Genomic DNA, 21,782 nt, shown 5'->3' with positions numbered 1-21,782 from the left:
TTAACTTCCGCCTTCGTGACTTTTTCATTTTCGTACAAAGCGCCTATCCGAGGCCATCTGCGAGCGTGCACAGACCTTCCCGTTCTCTTCCTTTCCTCTGGTCGCCTCTCTTTCTTCCTCCGCCTTCCTCTTGCGTATCAGAGTTCACCGCTGCCTTCCAGTTTCTTCGAACGCGAGCTCATTTCTCCCGTTGCTGTGTATTTTGATACCTTGGCGGCGAGCACGATGACGAAACAGGTGACGGGTCATCATCGGTGGAAGCTCGTTCATTGTAAGAAAACGAAGACGAAAGAGAACGTAGGAAAAAGGTTCGCGTTTCAACGGTTTGAGATGGATACAATTCGCGAGAAGGAAACTTCGTTGACATTCGTTTCGAAATTCGGTGTTAACTTCAGACATGATCTGGCTGTTGTTAAAAAAGTTTCAGCAAGGGTGGCGAAAAGAGATTCAAGGAGAAGATGAAGGGAGTACTCTCGATCGAGTTTAGCTCGTAGAGTAGTTGGTGAAAATGCATCCAGTGGAACCTTAAAAGCATCAAGATGAAGAAACAGGGAAGAATTTTATTCAATGCTGTGGATCTAAAATTTCTAAAATTGTCAGCTATGCGTGCATCTCCTATTTTAACGATGCTGAAAATCTCGCATTCATGGGGTGGGCATGTATCCAGTAAAGTTTTACAAGGATACAGAGGAATAAATCGTTCCACCTAATGTTACAAGAGGCTATAATAAAATTACTATATTTTCCATGTTAGTGTCGTTAAAAATTTCATATCTATAGTTTTTTACATCGTCGATTTTCTTGTTTCTCTTCGATGGGAGGGTAAAAAATCAAAGCAACAAAGCGAATTTATTCGGCGTTTTTAAAAAATTAATGGAAACGAATCGTATATAAAACTTCTACATCAAATTTCTACATAATTGGGTCGGGGAAAAAACAGAATCGTGTATAGGCCGACCAAGAGCCGGTTAATTGTCGGTGCGTACCCGTAACGGATCAGCGTTAATTGAGATTTTTCCTGGAAGCGAGCTGTTCGTTTGATGTCGGCTGCAACAATATCACCGGCAGATAGGTATATACGTACATATACACAGCGAAATTAATTGAGATACACTGGTGGTGGCATAAATCTACTTGAACTTCGCAGAAACCACCGCTATGCACGCAACTCTTCAACCGGCGTGCCTCGGCCATAGTGAAACGAATGGTCACGGAATTTCGTAGAGGTATGTCGTTACATTAAATAGAAACCATTTCGTTAACGACACCGAACGATCCTCTGTGGTCTATTAATACGATCGACTGCGTTGAATGGTTCGAATTCCACCGAGCGAAATCTGTACGCTCTTAATTTCGCGCCTAATGTAAAATTGGTTAGACATCGGCCGATCGCTTCGATAAATTCTTGAAACGGTGCGCGTTAATCGCTTAACGTACACGCCAGGCAAACGATGCGGGTTCTGCACCAAATTATTAACGGAATCATGAATTTCGCAATACAAAGATGTCGACAGATTTAAGAGGAAAGTACGCGGGTTTCGATATTTCAGCGCCCATCAGAAGCATGCATGAATTTATTAACCCTAGAAATCGCGATTGATCTGATCTGAAATCGTATAACTATCTGTGTTCAAAATGCAATATATTATATCTATATTTTCACTGACGGAAACCGATCACCTTATTCAGCATTAATTCCGTGATTATAAAAGTTTCTGAATAAGCTATGATCCGGTTAAAAATTTGGAAAGCTTCTTTATAGAGTCGTATATTTATCTAGCGTTTAACACGTACCGCGTGTCGACAGCGTTGATGTCGCACTATCGATTTGTCTTATTTCGGCAGCAGTAATTACCGATCGAAGACATTTTCTAATAAAAGATAATTCTTTCCAACTGTCGGGATAATGATAGATATAAGAGAACAAAGTCTAGAGAAATCCTAATTTATCGGTAAATCGATTTGGACCAGTAATATCTACGTTTTGTGTTATTTTCTCCCTCTATTTGGAATTTCGGTTAAGTATCGAAGGAGTTGAAACTCCTTCTGCACATTATACTTTACTAACTCTCTACTATTCTACGAATTTTATGTAAAATTTGATACCGCAGCATAGATTTTAAGTCAATCTCCGCAGGGTTAAAATAATCTCACTCGAATTTATCCTCCGATCAAGGGGCAGTCTATCTATCTAATTCTTCGAGGAAAAAAAATTAATTCAGTTCTCAGTTCGATCAAGTTCGTGTTCCAGCCACTTGAATCTGCTCATCGGTTGATACCACAGATTATACATACCGCGAACAGACTTAACCCGATTTCGTCTGCTTTAAAATCGCATCGGAAAACAATGGGTCGTGTCCCATACGCGTTTATATGTATGAGAGCGAACGATCGCCGCGACAAAACACGGACGGAGCGGCGAACGAAATAACAAGCATCGACATCACGCTTAACGCTCAAAGAGACCGTGAAGAGCGTGTGACAGCGTTAATCGAGGAAACAGGGAAAAACACCTGTCCCCGGCGATACGTGCGCGCAAAATCGCTTTGGAAAACAGGCTCCAACGCGGACCACGCGTTTAACACAATCTCGTCATTGTCGGTACTCGCGCCTGTCGTTGCTAATAACGATTAGTCCCTGCCGGTTTCTCGTATTCCTGGGTATAAATTCGGTAATGTCAATCGATGTTGATCAGTACCCAGGCTGGATAATAATATCGACCAGATCGTTGAAATAGTGGGAACGCATCGATGGTTTTGGGGGTAGATTAACGGTGTCGCGTGGCGAACGACTAGCCGTACCCTGGCTCGACGTTGATTTCCGTTGTCATCGAAAATACAAGGGCGAGGACGAGGTATATCGAATCGATTAGCATCAACGGGAAAGTAATTAACATGGACGAACGTTGGTCCGGTCATGCGGACGATGTTCGATACGAAGGAATCTAATTACGACTCTTGACGGAAACGTTGTTGAAAAGATGGTCGGAAGCAGGGGAGTACAGGGGAGCGGCGTCGGCGAAAGAAAGCTGTTCTCGAAGGGAGAATCGGATTTTTATTCTTGCTGTTATTCGATCGTTACACCAGAAGGAGGGGAACGGTGTAGCTTTCGCGTCGATTGCCGATGAATTGGCAAACGATTCGATAATTACCGCGAAACTTTGGCGACAAGTTCCTCTGTCGGGCTCGACAGGAAACGGAGACAGCGGCGAAGGCAAGAAGAGGATGGAAAAGGAAAGGTATCTCGTTCAGACCCCGTTCAGCGACGGCTCGTCGGCTTATTTTCCGAATGCAAATGCCCGGAATAATCCATATTTTACGTCAAGATGACACCGCGTCGTCGTCTAGGCTTGGGGGATAGCTTTTTCTCCTCTCGTACTCTCTATCGTTCTTCTCGCTGCCAGTCTTTCTTCTTGCACGCGCTTCGCTCTCACGAAAGAGGAAAGTTTATTCGCAAAGTTTTCCAAGAGTTTCGTCGCCTTTACCGGAGAGAAGCGACGAACTCGGCCGCGAGACTCGACGCGCCACGGTTGACCTTATCGGTGCCGTTAAACGAATTTCTTATTTGCGAGACGCATCGCTTTCGAACGCGACAACTTCCGCGCCGGTGGAGGAACGCGTCGCGCCGACGCGATGGAGTAGTTTCGCTGAACGGACGTAACGAAGTCAAAGGTGTAAAGTGTTGAAAACTCGGATTAAAGAGCAGAGTGCCCCGTTATGAAGCTGTTTCGAAAGGCACCGGATCACGACGAACGTTGTCACGGCTTCGAAATTGTTCGCTTTCGAGTAATCCCGTTTTCGAAACGAGATTAACTAACTACAGTAAAATAATATTGTTTTATGCCAGTAATCATTTATTTAATTATAAATTCGATCACTGAAACTTACTTGCCAATTACGCGGTTAGCTCAAGGCGGTAATACGACGTATATCTTTTTTTTTAAGTTCTTTTACGTTTGAAGTTGAGGATGTTAAGGGATCTACAGTAACAGCAAGTTTAAAGAAAGCTTTCGAGATGATACGGTAAAAGGTATCGCACTCCAGAAGGTTGGTCTCAATGGATACAATTGCGCTAACTAGGCTTTCATGAAAGCGAGTTTTAAACTTTCGCGTTTCTGCAGAAACGCACAACTTGGGCAAGTTTCCGCGATTCATCACGCGCTTCTGCAGCTCTCTGCTCCCATTCACGATAAACTGGGGCTTTGACCGAAGTCGTTGACACGCCTTGCGTGAAATGCAAAACCGAAAACATACAAGATTTCCTTCCTCGATGGCTTTCGTTGTTATGAAACGTTGTTCAACCACGTGTAACATCCTAAACGAAACGAAATGGAAACGCATGATTCTACCAGCAATATACAGTACAAGTCCTTTAAATCGAGCTATTCACTGCGTATTGTTTCTTTTCCCTGCAATTTTTATTATCTTCCACATCGCGCATGAATTCTAGAAAATATTTTTTCGTTAAAAGTTCTAAGCAACATTTCACACAAAAACATCTAAAGTAAAAATAGTCGATGAAAATTGTATCTTGTACTGTATTTTTAATCTAAGTATTATTTTAAAACTGTTATTATCCACAAATCGTATTTTCATGTGATTAGCATTAAATGAACGTGCGTCCAACAAGTTTTCATAAAACTGACGATGAATTTCAAACTTTAATTGCGCCTAATCGACAAGTAGAGTGTGCCCGTTACTGATCAGACATCAATTTGTTAGTATCCCATTTTTCCTCCACTATATCTTCTTGACTCTCGCTATGAGCATCCTGCTACCGAACGAAAGTTTATCGACTAATATGAACGAGAAAGTTGCTCGTATTGTTTGTTATTTTAATGAAGAACCAGCGGAATGGTATTGTACGAGGAGCCCCTAGAGCGTGATTTGTTACCTGCTAACAGAAATTTATTATCGAAGAAACTCGACTCAGCTTAAGTATTCGAGTACCGTACACGGAACGCTGCGCGCAACATCTCGTTTTCCTTTTGGAAATTTATTTTGTTAATCAATGCGGATTTTGAATGATAATCACCATGTATACATATTCATCTGAGACGAGAGTAATCAAAAATAAAAAAAAAGGAAGTCAGTAAATCTTGGAAAAGGTATAAGAGGTTTAAAAGCTTAATAATCAAACAAAAAACAATGCTTTTAAGCAAAATATATAATTCAAAGGAAAAGGAAGGAGAAGAAAGGAGAGAAGCAGAATATCGAGGAATGAAATAATGTGCAAAGATTACATTAAAGTAATATGGAATGGACAAGAATGGAGAGCTTTGAAAACATAAAAGTTGGCAAATTAAATTTTGCTACAGGAAATATTCCAGAACTTGAAACTTCGGTAATTTAAAAATGTGACATTGTGAGTTTTTAAATGAAATTTTACAAATGTATAAATTTCAAGGTTTTGGAATTAAAGAGTCTGAAACACGAGAAATTTGAAAATTTGAACACGCGAAAGTTAAAACATTCGAAAGTTTGGTAGTTTGAAAATTCTAATACTTGAAAATTAAAAATGTTTAATTTTTCCTCGGTGTTAAAAATTTCATCTCAATAACGGTAAATTAACCAAGACATGATTGCAAGTGGAACGCTACGATCGAACTAAAAACTGCAGAACTTTCGAGCTATAAAGATATCCAACACACATTTGCAAAAGAAGAAATTCAATATCTCGGAGAGAAACGAAAGCTTTTAAGGGAAAGCAAAGGGAGTAAGCCTTGACGAAGAAAACCGTGGCATGATCGCAACGTCGATTTCGGCGCACGGTTCGAGTAACGCGACCTAAATTTTCGCTTTGTTTATGTTCCTACCTATATATTTGCGCGGCGTGTTGCTCGTGAGGAACGTCTCCGTGTTTAACTTGGAAATAAGCCACGGGTATCGAGGAGAGAATCCGTCGTGTCGCCTCGGCGCTTATTGTTCGAAAACGTGATTGCACACATGAAGCGCTCACAACTTGCTAGGGCACCGTTTAGCGAGGTAATTGCCATTTTAATAATACACGCGAAGGGAAGAACCGAACTGGCGAAACTCACCGTGCATTTTGAATGGCGGAGAAAGTTGCCGAATTTGTCTTGGCTACTTGCCATTAGATGCATCTAAAGCCGGACAAATGTGTTACGAAACAGTATATGCGCCTATTTTAATTCAACGGAAATGCACGTTTTTCGTAATGGAAATAGTACTCGAGTAAATGATGGGTTTTTTTAATGGCATGGTGGTAGATAGGTGAGTCGAAGGGACGGTGCAATATTCGTTTCATAATAGGAAATCCTTCGACCGTTTTTGCTTTCTACGTAACACGAAATCGTGACGGAAGTCAATTGCAAACTAAAAGTGGTTCTTCAGTTGTTCTCTGCTCTTAAAACTATTCTATAACTCTACTAATAGGAACAACACACGAAGGCCTTTAAACAGTTTCACCTACCTTCTCACCGATCTTGCCCAAATTTCAATAATCACACACGTAAAACACACATGTAACGCTTCTTTTCTCTTCGCTGTTTCGAACGTCACGAGAGACTCGTTTGTAACCACCATTCGGAACGTGTCACATTATCTATACGGTAAAAAGATAAATACAGATTGTTTTAGATTTAAACGAAGATGAGCATGATATGAGCACCATTAAACATTATGTGACAAGGTCAGATCGTGTCCGCCGCGTTAAAAACGACAGCTTTAATAGGCGCCCTGCCGAGTAGAAATGGATCGAAACGAGGCGGTAATCAGAGCTTCGCGGCCGAGTTCGACGCTGCGCGATTGAAATAACAACGGTGTATTTTCTTTCAATTCGACCCCGGGGATAAGGTTTCGCGGTGCATCCGCGCACGCCCGACCTCTGACTGTATCTAAGGATCAAGAAAATCGTTTTTCATCGTCGCCAAGAGCCGGCTCACCCCGTGAAATTCGTTAATCCCGCCGCGGACACTTTCGGATCAGGCGAAAAAGTATTGCTTTCCTAACGAGATTTAAAATAAAAAAGAAATCAAACAAAAACGGGAGAAGACGTCAGGCTGTCCGAAACGATTGCAGTAAACGGCGGCACTATTGCACAACCACCATCGTACCAGGCCACGATCGATAAGCTGGAAATAATTGCTTTATTCGTTCTGTCACAGATCCCTGATAATCCGCTAATCCAACAAATAATATTCGAAAATTTTCGCGGCATTATATCGTTGCGTTGCTATTAATAATTCCGCATTAACTACGATCCTTTCCATATAGCTATCGATGCAGCTACAGAAACAAAACAAATCCCTCCTTTTACACGTTTCTCTTCACGTCGTAGTAATTCGTCAACGAGCATTCCGCTACTGCTACATCCCGTTTGCGTCACGTTTGAATCTCGTTGATCGGCGATGATGTTTCACGGTGATTTCCAGCCGAACGAGAATGACAAACCATCGGACTGACGAGACAGGATCGGCGCACGGCCTCGAAAACTGGCTCGCGGAGCCAATTAAAAGTTCGCGGCTGCCAGAGCCAATTACGTGCGCCAACCTACCATTGGAGAAAATGCTCGTCTCGCCGTGTCTAGAAGTGCGCGCGTACACCGTCTTTCCGTGGGAATACGCGACAACGAGAAACGAACGTTCGTTCTAGCATCGAGATAACACACGCGCTACCTGTTTCCAAACACTATGCCTAATCGCATGTTCATAATTAATCGGTTGTCGGGTATGGCATACGAGCGCTTAAGCGGCTCGAATGCAGCTGCGAGGTGCTCGTTCCAACAACGTGCTGGCGGAACAGGAAGATGGAGTGCCTGCGTCTGCCAGTCATTTAGCCCGCGTGTCTACCGCCAGTCATTTGCCAAGTTCGTTTTCAGACCAACGAAAAGAAAAGCCATCTGGTTCCAGTACGGATTGGTGGGACGAGCGTGTCGCCAGAGCTTGTTGCACGTTCTTGAACGTGTCACGCGTTTTACAGGTATGTGATATACGTGCGCGCGCACGTACGTGTTGCAGAATGATTTTGGAGGAACGAACGACACGACGCGACGAGAATTCCATTGGAAATACCGATTGCGCCATGTCTACGCATCTAGCTCCGAATTTGACGCGTCTACGATTCGTGGTCGACGCGATTCGTAGTTAAAAAAGGATTGTTTTTTATCTGGATTTTTATGTATGCACGCGATCGACTTACATAACGACGAATCGATAGGAAAAGATAACTGGTTTCTCTGTAAATTGGCAATAAAAACTAGCTATTATTATCTTCTATGAGAAAAATCCCAGCAGACAGAGATCAAAGGTGAAATGAATACATTATAAAGGTTATTGGTTCATGTTCTTAGAAGCTATTTTAAAAGCCACGAGTCCTTCGTAAATTATTACTTTTATAATAAACCCGCGTGATAAAAAGTGGATCTACGAAACCGCATTCTGAATACAAATGACCAGTGTTATTTTCCACCAGAAAAATTACAAGGGATTAGCAGGGATCAAAGGTGGTATGAATCGATTATGAAGGTTGTTAGTTTGTCTTTTAAGAAGTTATTTCCGAGGATATATACGCTTGTAAATTTATTGCTTTTAAATTAAGTCTCTAGTTCGAGAAGCGATTTATCTTCTATTAATAAAATTCTTATAGCAGAGGTTAAACGTGAGAGGTCAGACGAGCCAGATTCCAAGAAGATTATCAAGATACTTCCGTTTTTGATAATTAAGTATTACCGAAATCGATCTCTTAAGGTGGCTCTCTCCGTCAAGATGCATCGCTTTGACATACGATAACCGAAGCGACACGAATTCTCTGCCAAACAATGTAGCGCATAAACCAAATCAGATTTTCGACTAAGGCGGACTTCTGAACTTTTCTGGCACAGAATTAGTTTCCTGGATCTCGAGGTAGCTTCGCGGAAACGTTAACGAGTCGAATAAGAGCGTGTACGTTCACGTGGTCGGGTGCAGGCTCAATGATAATGGTGATGGATCGCGGTATTTATTTGCGAGTGACGCGAAAAATTATACGTCGCTGGGCGAAGAAGCGTTAAAAGGGAAAAAAACCGCGACAGAAACGGAGGAACAGAGAAAGAATTGCACGGTCTCGTAACATTTTTTTTCCGTTCCGCCATTTATCACACGGACGACGACGTGGTGGACGAGAGGCGAAGGGAAGAAGGAGCGCGATGTTTTACCCAGTTCTCGATGCCCCTTCGACCCTTGATCCTACTCGATTTCAAACTTCTGCTCTCGCAATACGTTATCTTTCGTTGACTTTTGATTTTCGTCGAGGATAAGTTTTAGAAGTGCTCGAAAACCTTGCCGAGTAGGTATAACTGTTACGAACTTTCTAGAGATGAAAGATAGTATGGAATATTAAAAATAATATTCGAAATAATAAAGAGATATACACTGATTTACGAAAATATTTCAACACTTGTATAAACTTTTCATGGATGGGTGTGTACCATGGGTTTCGTACAAAACATTGTCAAATTTTCTTAACATAGTAATGATTACGCTGGTAAAATTGCCCATTAATATGGACAATTAATTATTAAATAATTAGATCGTTAATTGTTCATTATTACTAATAAGCTGCACATTAATTTTAATATGTACGTGCGTTTGCACCAAATAATTTGTAACTTCGAGATGTATATCCAGATTAGCTGCGAGTCTTACCAATATAAATGTGATAGTTGTGTTTCATTACAGTGCTGATGAAATTTCGAAAAGCTCTGTATAACATACATAATATATTCATAAACATTTTCTGTGGTTCCATCACTTCTCCTACTGGATTAGCCTAAGGGAAAGTACAGAGGTAGTCACTTATTTACCCGACTTCATCACTCCGAACTCGCATCTGCTATCTCTAATATACAGAACATGTCATCTATCTATTCCATCTCAAATATATCACTGGTCTGCTTCTGGCGATATCCAGCAACTTTTAACTCGAATTTTCTTAGGGACGCTGTTTCAAACAATTATTATTCCCGATTTGAAAACTGAAAATAAGAGAAACAATTACTTTCTACCTTTCTCGAGTTAATTTATACACATGTACTCGTTCACGCAGCACAAACGTGTATGTTTTGAAACATATAATCGGCTCTGACTAAATTGATAATTAAAGTCGTTTTTAATTTTTCTCGCGAATTTCAGTCTCCGATCTGTGATGTTCGGGTCTCGCGTAACTTCCGGTGTCTCGTGGCACGCCTGACCACGTTTCACCACCTATCTTTCCCCTTTACGTCCCCGGGACCGAGCGCCGACTTGAACCGCACGTTGTGATTAATTGGAACACATTGCACCTGGGAATCGCAGGTGTAATGAAAGATAATCGTTCCCGTCCGCTCGCCCTTTCGCCGCAGTTACATCGCCACCGACACGAAACCCACGATTCCCTATTAAAAGTATTGCAATCACCGTGGAAATAATGGCGCCTGGCGACGCAATGAAACTGCTGCCACGAGAATATAGATTACAACGATGATTGTAATAGTCTTCCCTTCGTTCTTTGATGTGATTTATGACAAATTTTGATTGGAAAATTGAATGATGTTTTTAAAATTAATCACTAACCTTGCAACACGTAAATCATGACAAAGTTTTGTATACCGAATACGAATATAAAAAACTGAATGCAATACTCATGAAAATAAGTAGAAATATGCCTTAGATTTTTGTAAAAATCGATAGAGTCATACTTTAGTCTACCAGTCCTGATATTTTGGTATCAGAATAGTTTTCATCTTTCCACCTTCATCTTATAAAATGACTCAAAAGTATAAATAACAAGCTGCTACCAATCTCCTAGAAATAGCTAAGGCAAACACGAGAAAAATGAAGACATTCGATACTTCGTCGTAATATCCTGAAGTTAAAAAGACAGACTTTCGACTCGTTAATGTTGCAACTTTCTAAGATTTAAAATCTCATCGTGGACCGATCGCAGCTGATTAAATAGTTCCGTAATTTAATGATCGATATAAGACATAGGCTCCTGATGTGGAGTGATATAGTAGTGTCGTTGAGCTGACATAATACTTAAAAGATAGCTCCGCAAGTACGGTTATGAGAGGAAAATAAACTCGGCCATCAAGAGAATCCGATATCGAAGCTATAGCGAATAAGATTCCCTTGCTCCAAATCCTCTCACTATTTACGTGAAATGCGAGAGCGATGATATTTTTTCTATCCTCTCATCTTTATGGGACACCTCTTCCGCGTGAAATCTGATCTTAAATAACGCATCGACCCTCGTCTTCTATATTTCACTGTCTTTTATACTTGTTTCTCAATACTGGATCTTTCGCTGCGTTTCACACAATAATAAGAAAATGATATCTACTTTTAATTTTCAAAACTATGGAGACTAGAAATAGAAAGGATCAAACTGCATGATTTGGATGAACAGAATTCGAATTAATAGGGGAGCGAAATATGAGTATAAGGGCAACTTTGATCAATTAAGTTATCTAGTGATTTAGCATGGTAATTAAAATACTAGTTCCATATGTTAAATTTATGCATATTCTACCGATAACCAAAGATTAATATTGCAAGCAAGAAACACGGAAAAAGCTCTATTGTCTAGATAATCCACTAACGTTCGAACAATGAAACAATGTGTAAAAGTTTCGTCAAGTTAGGAAAATCTATTACAACAATAGATGCATTGCAGGAACCGATTGCACAAATTCGAAAGTATAAGAAGAATTTTTATAATTTCAAAAATATAGTTTACCACGTGTCAGTGACAAATAATACTGAAATATTTGTAGATTTAATAAATTTGTAGAATTTATACGGAAGCAAAAGAAACGTTGAGCGGATTCGTGAAATTTCCTTTCGTAAGTGTGACATTGATGCAATAAAATTCAAGAACGTATGTTGATTAAAAAGGACGCGCAAATAGAACGTCCCATTAACGTAACTCTGAAACGAAAAGACCCAATTCCAATCCTTCTCCCGGCGACGACAATGTAAACTAATGCTTGTTTCCTAAAATGCATTGATTCCTATGCGAGGAATACTTAACACGATCGAAAACGCAAGAACTAGAATCGATGTGTCGTACATTGTTTGAAAAAGAATGGCGCAATGGATTCTTCGTAAAAGAGGCCAATTTCATGGCTTAACACCGACCGTGGTGGCCATATTGTTCGTTGCGTAATTGGCCATAGACGACGGATTCATGAGCGCGAGAATTCGAATTCGCCGTTGGCTTTATCGCGCGTAGAGTAATACGCGGATTAAGAGACCGCTAATACTTCGCGCGGAATTTCAACGCGTTTCGGTTTACACGGGGTCTGTCTCTTTGAAGCGCGGCGACGGCGTCGTGAAACGTAATTAAACTGCCGGAAGCATGGCGTAAAAGGCACTGCCACTCACCTCAATCTGCTGTGCTCCGAATGCGGCGACTCCTCGGGCGATTTGTAACTGTTAACGGTCTGAAAATCAAAAAGACACTTGTTAGAAACAGCCTACTTTTCCGATCGTTACTTAGCACGATCAAAACACGCGTTAACTTATAGAAAAGATAATCATAAAGTCGCGATAACGTTTCGTAGAGTTTTAATATTTGTGAAAATGGTAAAACGTCGAGGTGTGATCAAAGAAGTTAGAACGGCGATACAAAAGAATATTTGTGTAAGTACCGCTAATTCAAAAGTAGACAAGTTCGCGGTGAGCGTCGAGTAAACGCTCTTCCTGAATGTCTGACCAGGACGACCGTATTCTACTTGTTGAATTAGAACTTTCCGCACGGTGTACTATTTCTCTGTCAACTGAGCCTTTTTGATCACCGATGTATATTGTTCTGTGTACCTTAAGGTATATAGAGCTGACTATATAACTAATGGAGATTTGAATAATATTATTCATCATTAACTCCCTGTCCTACGATTTACTTAGTTGGTACTTAAGTCGGCGTTATTTATCGCTACTGTAACACCCTGTCGGATATGAAATATGGATAAATAGTACATAATCATTAGTAATTTAACTAGACTAATTACTTCATGAATCATAGAACTTCTTCCTAATCAACCAAGACTTCTCGTAGATAGTATCGGTTCATTAACTGACAAAACGTCTAATTTTTCAGTATTCACGGATTCTCGCAATAGAATCACTCATTACCAATGCATCACGACGGTGTCGTCCCGAGGTGACCTAGTCCCGTTGTCGCGACGCCGGTTTAATTTCGTCAGAATTACGTCACAATTCGGTCGCGGCGTGAACAACTCTCATTTCGATGTACGCGAAATAATATTCGAAGCGGCTCAAGCTATTCCCTGCGCGGCGAGGTCGAGCGACCGGCGGAAATCGTGCGATAAATCGTTTCCCACCGTCGTTGACGCCATCGGCCGGCAATAAAGCTACTAAAGAAGACAGACGATATAAATTTGCGAATCATGGTCCGTGGACTCGTATTTCCAAACCAATATTCTGCTGAATATCGAATTTATAGTTAACGTCTCGTACCTTGAGCAGCATCGTGCGTTTCGAATCGCGCTCGATCGTGGCAACAAATGAAATCCAAGAGAACGCAGGATATACCGGGAGCCAACGAGAATTTATATCGATTAAAAGGTGAAAACGGAGAAAAAGAAAGAATAACGAGTAAAGGAGAAGGAAAGAAAAAAGGAATTGAGGAAACGAGAAAACGAATATCAAAGAGAGAAATGCCGAACTCGTATTCGCAGATGGAGATAGCTAATAGGTTTCCATCGAGCCGATTCCCGTCGTAAATTTCTTCGTTAGAGCGGCACGATACGACGTTTGTACGGAGAGCAAACAGCAAGGCGCGCGCGCGTTATCGACGATGCAATTATATCGGCGATCGACGGGGCTTCCACCGTGCCACCAGTTATTAGCAGAATGATACAATTATCTCGGAAGCGATTAGTCGACTCACGACACGAGCCGGTGCAACTCGTCCCTCCCCTCTTTCTCCGTGTACCGATGAAATTTACGTCGCCTGAAAATGGCGGCAATTAGCCGTCAACTTGCGAGAAGAACTTTCTTCTTTTCGTCCTATTTTTGCACCCTCTCTGAATTTCGATCGGTCTCGTCATCGTCCCTGCGTCACTCGTACGACCGAGTTACCTACCAGAATTCGAGGTAACTAAATCGGATCAGCAACATCGGAAGAGCGAAATCGCAAAAGTAAAATCGGAACAGCAAAATCGGAGCGAGCTGCGATGTTTTTGAAATTGCAGCGACGATACGGAATCGCGTGTAACGTCGACAGTATTAATCGTTATGGAAATATACGCGTGAGCACAATGGCGATGGCAAAAGGCGAGCACGGGCCGCCGGGCCGTTCACGCGATATCGCACCACTGACAATAATAATTGTTTCGATTCAGACGGAAATTGAATAGCGGGCGCGGGTATTATTAAAGGATTGTTCACGTTGGTAGTTACGCCGCGTCGTTATTACAAGTTCAATCTTTCGCTAATTGGCAGATGTGCGCCTCGTGTAGGTTCCGTTCCCCGACTGTTCTCCATTGTATCTAAAGCGAGTTCGTGGTCACGTTCTCAGAGAGAAGAAGGAAAGTGGACACAATGGTCTTTCGCAACTCAAGAAGACAAGGAACTTATATCGACAGCTCCGTCGGATAATTTAGGAATAGATGATGTTTGAATGTATTGGACGTATCTATGCACGTGTATGTGTGTATCTGGAGTGGTGCGATGTACAGGATACTTTTTTCTTCGAAGGAAGATATTTCAAAGAAAACGAAGAACACTGAATCCAAATATTTATATTTAATCAAGTTGTCTAATTTTCTTTCTATTTAATAATACCGTGTTGTATTACGACGAAAACGCTCACCTTCCCAGCCGACGTTCCACCTTTCATTCTGCAGGTGTTTTGCTCCCAGGCCATTCATACGAAGCGAAATTCACGTTCTTCCAGTGATACACTGCTGTTCACGCGACTCACCATTATTTCCCACCCCTTGACTATTTCACTCGAATTTTAAGCGTATTCCCTCTATTCATCGGCGACTTTCGCGCAATTGTACACGAGCCAAGTGGCGATCTAGCACGATCGACTACCTTTTGGCACGAGAAACACTATCAACCGTTCCTTCAGGAAGAGAGGAACATGCGTCTAGGAAGAAACTCGACGCGAGAATGAGGAAGAACAAGAGATTCGACTCTATGCGTTGGCGGGCAACGAAGCGAACTAGGAAGAACAATTAGGAAGTCGCCAAAATATATCTCTGATGGGATGCGTTTAATTCTGAAATAAAGCTTACGGCATCGTAGATGAACTCTTGGAAGAGTTTGGTAACTTACGAAGGCATCAATTTCGAAATAAAGTTAATGCGAGATTAACGTATAAGATATATAGATAACGGACTTCTTTCAACTAATTTTTATCCACGATAATTTATAATCCTTACTTTAGTAAAGGAACGATTGCTCAATTTGTTAATGAACATTTTAAGGGACAATAAGAAACCTTCATTAATTTTCCTCGTTCTGCGATCTCCTTCAATTTATAAAGCTGATAAATAAGAAACTATTATAATTTGTACCCTTACCCCCCTTTTAGTTAGATACGTCAACGTCATTCGATAGAAATCACAATAGTTCACTGCATCAAGGAACTCAGCGTACGACCTTTGATCACTTTGACTGCGTTAATCGCATTAAACGCCAATAAATTGTATGTTTAATAAATTTTCTGATTCGATAGTCTCTTTTTGTTCATAATCCTTCTGCAAGTATAGTGTTAATAGAACATTGTTATTCACAAACGACTTGTAAGCGCATTATATTCCAAAGGGTCATACATAATAATAATGATAATAACGTCTCCCTTATACCATTTCACATTTTATCACAAACTGATCCCTCTAATACACTTTATTCCAAAAACTTACGTTTATAATGGAGAAAGGGATATAAAGACTAGATGACGAAACAGAAGAGCGTCAGAAAAGCGAAAACACGGAACTGCTACAAGGAATAGAGGTCTACGACACGAGTTAAACAACTTTAGACGCCTTCAGCATTCTTCTCGTTTGGCGTATCTGCCGTGCGCACGGCAATTTTCACTCGGAATGCATCGAGCAGCGTCTTCTTCCGGTAAATTCTTCTTTTCCGAGAGGACGATGTCCTCTTCAGGGCGGTGAAATTCGGTGATTCCCTGAAAGGAGCACGAGAAATTCAATTTGTTCGCATATCACGTCACTCTTGTCGACGATTTATCGCCCGTTCTGAATGGATTCCTGAGTGGACGAGTGACCGACTTGCGACGCGTGCCGCTACTGGCCCAGAATTAACGTCACGCGACGTGTCCGGTGCAACGTTTCACATTTTGCTTCTTTTTGGCGTCGCGGCGAGAAAAATTTCGTACAATTGTTTATAAATAATACATATGCTCGTACAAGAACGAATAATATCGTTAAATAATTGTAACATTAAAGTGATTAGGTAGTAAGAAGTAATACGCGAGGTTCGACTGAGACAGTATATCGAGATAGTATAATCCAGACTTCTTACGAAAATTCTATCAACTTTTTGTACTATGCTTGTCTCTTCTATGAAAATTGCTTCCCGTATCATTTTCGCAGGCTAATAAATTTACATCTATAGCTTGTTTCGAAACAAAACATTTAGTTTCGAAAAATTTTAATATGGGATTCTGCTGGAATTATTCGTCGGTCGTGTTACGGATATTTTCGGTGTGCACAAAATTAAAAATCTACTTCCTCGCCAATTAAACGATCGATAAATTCAACGTAACAACCGCTAGCTATGAAAATAGAACAGCACACCGTTTCCTCGACCTAACACAAAAATCTCCACTTCATTTTCGTCGAAAGCACATCCTTTACACCTCTACCTCGACAAAGCAGTCCTTACAGCATTAATCTATCATGACCCCTCAACGTTGCACGATGGACAAAGATCGATCAGCGTCCAATCTCGACGCTGCTTTGCATGCCAGGGAACCGGTAGTTCGAAAAGAACTACAGAGAACAGGGAATTTTAATAGGGAAGTAGTCAGAGAGCAGAGGTAAGCGGTAATGCGAATTGTACGGACAGAGCTTTGGTAGTCCATCGAACAGCAAGGTTGTAAGCGCAGGCTTAGAGTGGATGCGGAATCAGCCTAATCACCCGGAAGTGTCGCCACTGTTCACCGCTAATCCGATCGCAGATGTTTCTCTCTCCATTCAACCCTCTGTCCTTCTGTTCGCTCTTTCTCTTACGTTCTGTCCCTTGCTGTCTGTTAACCGTTCCCTCGTGTTCACTCCATTTCACTTTCTCCCTCTCTCTCCATCGCTTCCTTTCTCTCTCCATCTACCCGCTCCCTATCTCAATTCTGTCCCTTTCCTTTCCTCTATCCACCATCGTTCTGACCACAGTGTTTGTTTGCGGCTGCGTTAGGGAATCCTAATCGCGGTTGGTCCGTTTTCGCCCTAAATCTGTCATTGCGTGAGACCGGACCGCTTGAATCGAATAAAACGCGCTACCATGTACGAGCTGTTTAATCTTCTCACTCGGTTGTGCTTCTCCCTCGCGAGAAAATCGTGATTTTCGACGTGCATGCTCGATGTCCATCCCGATTGGTATTTGCTGCTCGTTGAATCTTTCATTTCGATCGATCGACTCTGGATGAGTGGAGGGTGAAAAGACTCGGGAGGACGGAATTTTCGAGTATGGATATCCGTGCTCGTTAGAAGTTGGCGAACACAACGGCGGATCGTTCGCACGGAAACTGTTTGTTCGAGAGAAATACATTGCACGCGAGAACGATTGTATAAACAAATTCGACAATGGTCGCGTTTATTGTCGTACGAAACGAAAATCGCTTATGAAGTCTCATTAACGGTACACCCGCCGTCTGCTTTCTCACCTTCTACGAAATAATCGCGTAAAAATGTTCGAGGAAAGAATAATGGACGAAATAATTATATTCCCGTGTGTCGCGCGAAAAAATTATTCCGTCGCAAGCGGTAAACATCGCAGAAAAGGACGCGTCAAACGTCTGCTCGCGCACGATGGAGTTTCGAATGCTCGGAACGCACCAATGAACGAAGAACGCGCGACCTAGAGTTGAGGAAGAATAACGTACTGGGGTAAAGTAAATGAAAGAAAAGGAAAAAGATGAGAGAGGAAGGAAAGAGAACAGAAGCAAAGAGAAAGGGAGCAAAGAAAAAACGAAGCTGCAAGGAAAAAGAAGGAAAGGCAATGCGAGGAAAATCCAACGGTACGTGTTCATACGCGGAAAGAAGGAAAAGGATTGCTCTTTCGCACTAGAGGAGGAGTAGCAGGAAAATATTTTTGAAGCGAAGAACGCGCGCGTTAGTAGGAGAGCCACTCTAATTAGCTTGGTATACGGGGTGGCTTTTTGTTTAATTAACACGCCCGTAGTAAACTACCCTTGTACCGCGTACCGAGACCTTCCTATCCTCTTCCACTCTTCCCCCGTTCCCTTCTCCCCGTTGCTCTCTGTGTGCCGGCAGTTTATGCTTCTTATTTTCTCCACCATCCCTCTTTACTTTCCAGTTCCTAGACCCCTTCGTTGCCTTCCGTTCGCTCCGCGATACATTCGATAGGTATTTGTTTGCTTAAAAATCTACGCTCAAGGGTATCGGGTTTAAAAAGTGATGCGCGAATGAAAAAAGTCGCGATGCAAAAGAGGCGCGACTTTTTTACATCGCACTGCCAACATCGCTTTGGCTCACCATCTTTTTCTCCGTTTTTTTTTTCTCCTTTCAACGCTGCCTTTCTTTTCTACGTTTTCTCTCCCCTTCGTTTCTTTTTGTCCTTTTTAATTTCCTCTCTTCCCCCACTCCTCTTTCGTCTTTTTTTCTTTCGTAGCACTCGTACCGACGTTGGTCCTCTCTGACTCTCTCTTTCGTTCGTTCGTCGGTTATTCTTTTCAACGGAACCAGACGAGATCGCGTGTACCGTTGGCTTTAGCTCGCGGCATCGAGTAACCTTATATCCCTGGTGATATATCCATCGTGCAATTCTCTGTCTGTACGCTCAGCTCGAGAATGAATAAAATAAACCATACCTGGTAGCTGTCGAGTTGTTTGTCCACGACGCGACACGAGAATCCTTTCCACCAGACATTTCATCCCTTGGATACGCGGTAATTGCGTGCTTCTCGATTTAAAGGCAAATATTCGTTCCCTTCCTTGTACAAGGACAATTAACACGATAAATTACGAAGGATAATTAGGGGACGATCGAAACTTGTCTTACAATTAATAAGTTCTATCGGATAGCGTCTATTATCGAGCAATTTATTATCCGAGACACGTGCTGCCCTTACATCCCGGAAATCATATTAAATGTTCGTTATCGAGGTCGAGCTCTAGAAATGCGGTTCGACCTGAAAGGAACTGTGTATGGCCGCCAGCCACCACCGTACTTAGGATACGACCACGTTCGTCTATGAAGTTTAGATGCCTGTACATGCTGGCGAAAAGATGATCGAGTAATTCTCTTTGAGTCCGACTACTAGATTTGACTTTCTTCGTTGTAAGGGACGAGTAGTGGGGAAGAAATAGCATTGCGCATTTCGCGTAAAAACTAGGCCGAATACGCAAGACAAGCCGGCACGGTGTTTCGTGTCTGTTCGAGCAACGAGGCACATGATTCGGTTCTGTCTAGTCTGTACGTAGGTGGACGTTAGGTGCAGGTGGCGCAACGTATTTATAGCCGCTTCGTGACTGCTCTTCCTCTTTGCCAACAATACGCCGTTCCTCCTGCTTCTCCTGCAACTTCTGTCTGTTCCTCCCTTCCCTAACTGTTCGACCCAGTAGCTTTACCAGCCCTGCCTCACGGTGTCGTTTACTTCTCGCGAAAGTCCAGCCAGTCCAAAGCTCTCTGGTTCCTCGTGCAACGAATTCCGTCACGCTTACAAGGGGGAAACAGATCTCGAATTTTTCACGGCAAGTTGGTATCGGAAATTTGTTAACTTTGTAACTTGTCTTCTCTTGTTATCCGGAGAAATAAGAAAGAGTATTAAATAGCTTTGCAATGGACTGTAGATCGTATCTTATAATTGAACTCCATCTTTTCAGCTTATGACTGCTATTGACTGAGTTGAATAAATTGTACCGTCGCCTTGTGATTGCTACATTCGGGCACGAGTGTTTTACAGTCAAACCGATCAACTCTATTTTATATGAAATTCTCAATGTCAGTAGTCAGCTACACAATTAAAATTTATCATTTTTTATCAATACTACATCTGGAAGCTTTACTTTCGACAGTTCCGCGATATCCATAAAAACTGCAACCTCTAAAGAAGATCCAAAATCTTCTAATCACCGCCAATTATAATAATTCCAACTGACTTGTCCTATGTCTCTGTTGTGTATCAGATATCAAACAAGCCGCTTAAAGCAACGATAGATCCTGCTTAGCGCGCCTCAAGTAATCCGTCAAAGCGGAGGAGATGGCAGGTCTCTCTCGGCATGTGGCCCGCAAAGAACTTTGACAAGATCCAGGTACGGTAAATGAACCGATCTAGCATTCAACGAGTAATTCCTGTGTCATGAATGGAATGTAACGCGGTTCTATTAATAAGCGCCATGTATTTTGAGCTCGATGCGTATTTAGCTGAGAGAAGAAGTCTGGCGCGCGTTGAATCGCGTAAAAGCATGACGAAATCGCGGGAAGGGTTTTCGGTCAACACTTTTACGTCAGGTCGGTTCGTCGGTATCAGATAACGACGCAGCTACTTTGAGCCAGGGACTCTGAAACCACCCAGCGTCGTTAAACCGTTAAACTCTTGTCCAAACTCGGCGAAACTCGTTTGCTCGGCGCCCACCGTTATCTCCTCCGCGGGATCTTCCTTCTTTCCGTCTAGCCTGCCTTTTGTCCCTTTTGTACATCCCTGTGAGTTGCTTGCATCCACTCTCTCTCTCTCTCTCTTCTCCTGCGTTGCCGAACACTCGGCATCCTTTCACTTTGTTTCGATCTTCGTCGTCCCGTTCCAAAGAATCTCCCGCTTCTTCTATGGTGCTGATCTTGAAACTCGTTCACCATCACACTCCGAGCATAGTCTGTAAGCACTAGATAGCTTGGGATCGCTTCCGCAGATACGATCCAAGGATATGACTCGACCTGGTGAAAGAAATTACAGACTGGTTGACTGATTTTTTACTTGCGGGTAACGGGCAAAGTAAGTTTCAAGTGTGTTTGATCTTTAGCGCACAGAGGATTTTCTCGATCGGTAATTTATAAGAATGGTTGCCAAAAATGGATTGTTGATTTAGGTTGAAACATTTACCTAGTGTTTGGAAAGTGATTGGTGCTTTGCTTCAACTTGAAGGTATGAGGTATTGACCGTAATATTTAGCGAATTTTTATCCGATGTAGAGATCGATTGATCGATCGAAGGATTTGAGAGACAACTCCTTTATTTCAATAATACGGATGCTGTTTAATTCAACGAATAAGATATCGGATGATTTCAGCAGATTTTCGTTCATTGTAGAAGTTCGTCAAATTTTTATGTAAGAGAAACTGAACAATTTTACAGATACCGTTAAGCAACTTTTGCTTGAAAAATCACGCTCCAAGTAGATACAAGAATACGCTTATGGAACAGGAGAGACGAGGTATTTGTAAACCGAGCTCCTCGAGAGCGAACTATAATGCAGCCGTTCACACGCAAGGGCACACGTACTCGAGGATGGAAAGGGCTAAAGCACACTTGACTCTAAGCTGGCAGTGACGACGATTTATCTTAGACGTATCCCCTATAGAGTGTCACGATCCCTTTTAAGTAGCGCATAGGTTGAGCCATTAAAAGGCAATGATC

At 42.0% G+C, this 21,782-nt stretch overlaps 1 protein-coding gene across 3 annotated transcripts in view; it reads right to left on the bottom strand.

The window, feature by feature from the left end:
* Positions 1 to 21,782, bottom strand: part of LOC100643642 (zeta-sarcoglycan) — a 186,209-nt gene that overhangs the window by 67,466 nt on the left and 96,961 nt on the right. The window contains exons 1-2 of one of the 3 annotated variants that reach the window (XM_012320207.3): positions 14,814 to 15,090; positions 12,362 to 12,420 (exon numbers count right to left, since the gene is read on the bottom strand). In XM_012320207.3, the coding sequence (XP_012175597.2) occupies positions 12,362 to 12,420; positions 14,814 to 14,867 (113 nt within the window). In that variant the 5' untranslated portion in view covers positions 14,868 to 15,090. Of the gene's footprint in view, positions 1 to 6,432; positions 6,754 to 12,361; positions 12,421 to 14,813; positions 15,091 to 21,782 lie in introns of those variants that run through there. The other 2 variants (XM_048409987.1, XM_020868163.2) reach the window with 2 other exon arrangements.

This window comes from Bombus terrestris, chromosome 2 (genome assembly GCF_910591885.1).
Source record: "Bombus terrestris chromosome 2, iyBomTerr1.2, whole genome shotgun sequence".
Classification (NCBI taxonomy): Eukaryota; Metazoa; Arthropoda; class Insecta; order Hymenoptera; family Apidae; genus Bombus; species Bombus terrestris.
This window is presented reverse-complemented; position numbering and strand designations above follow the sequence as displayed.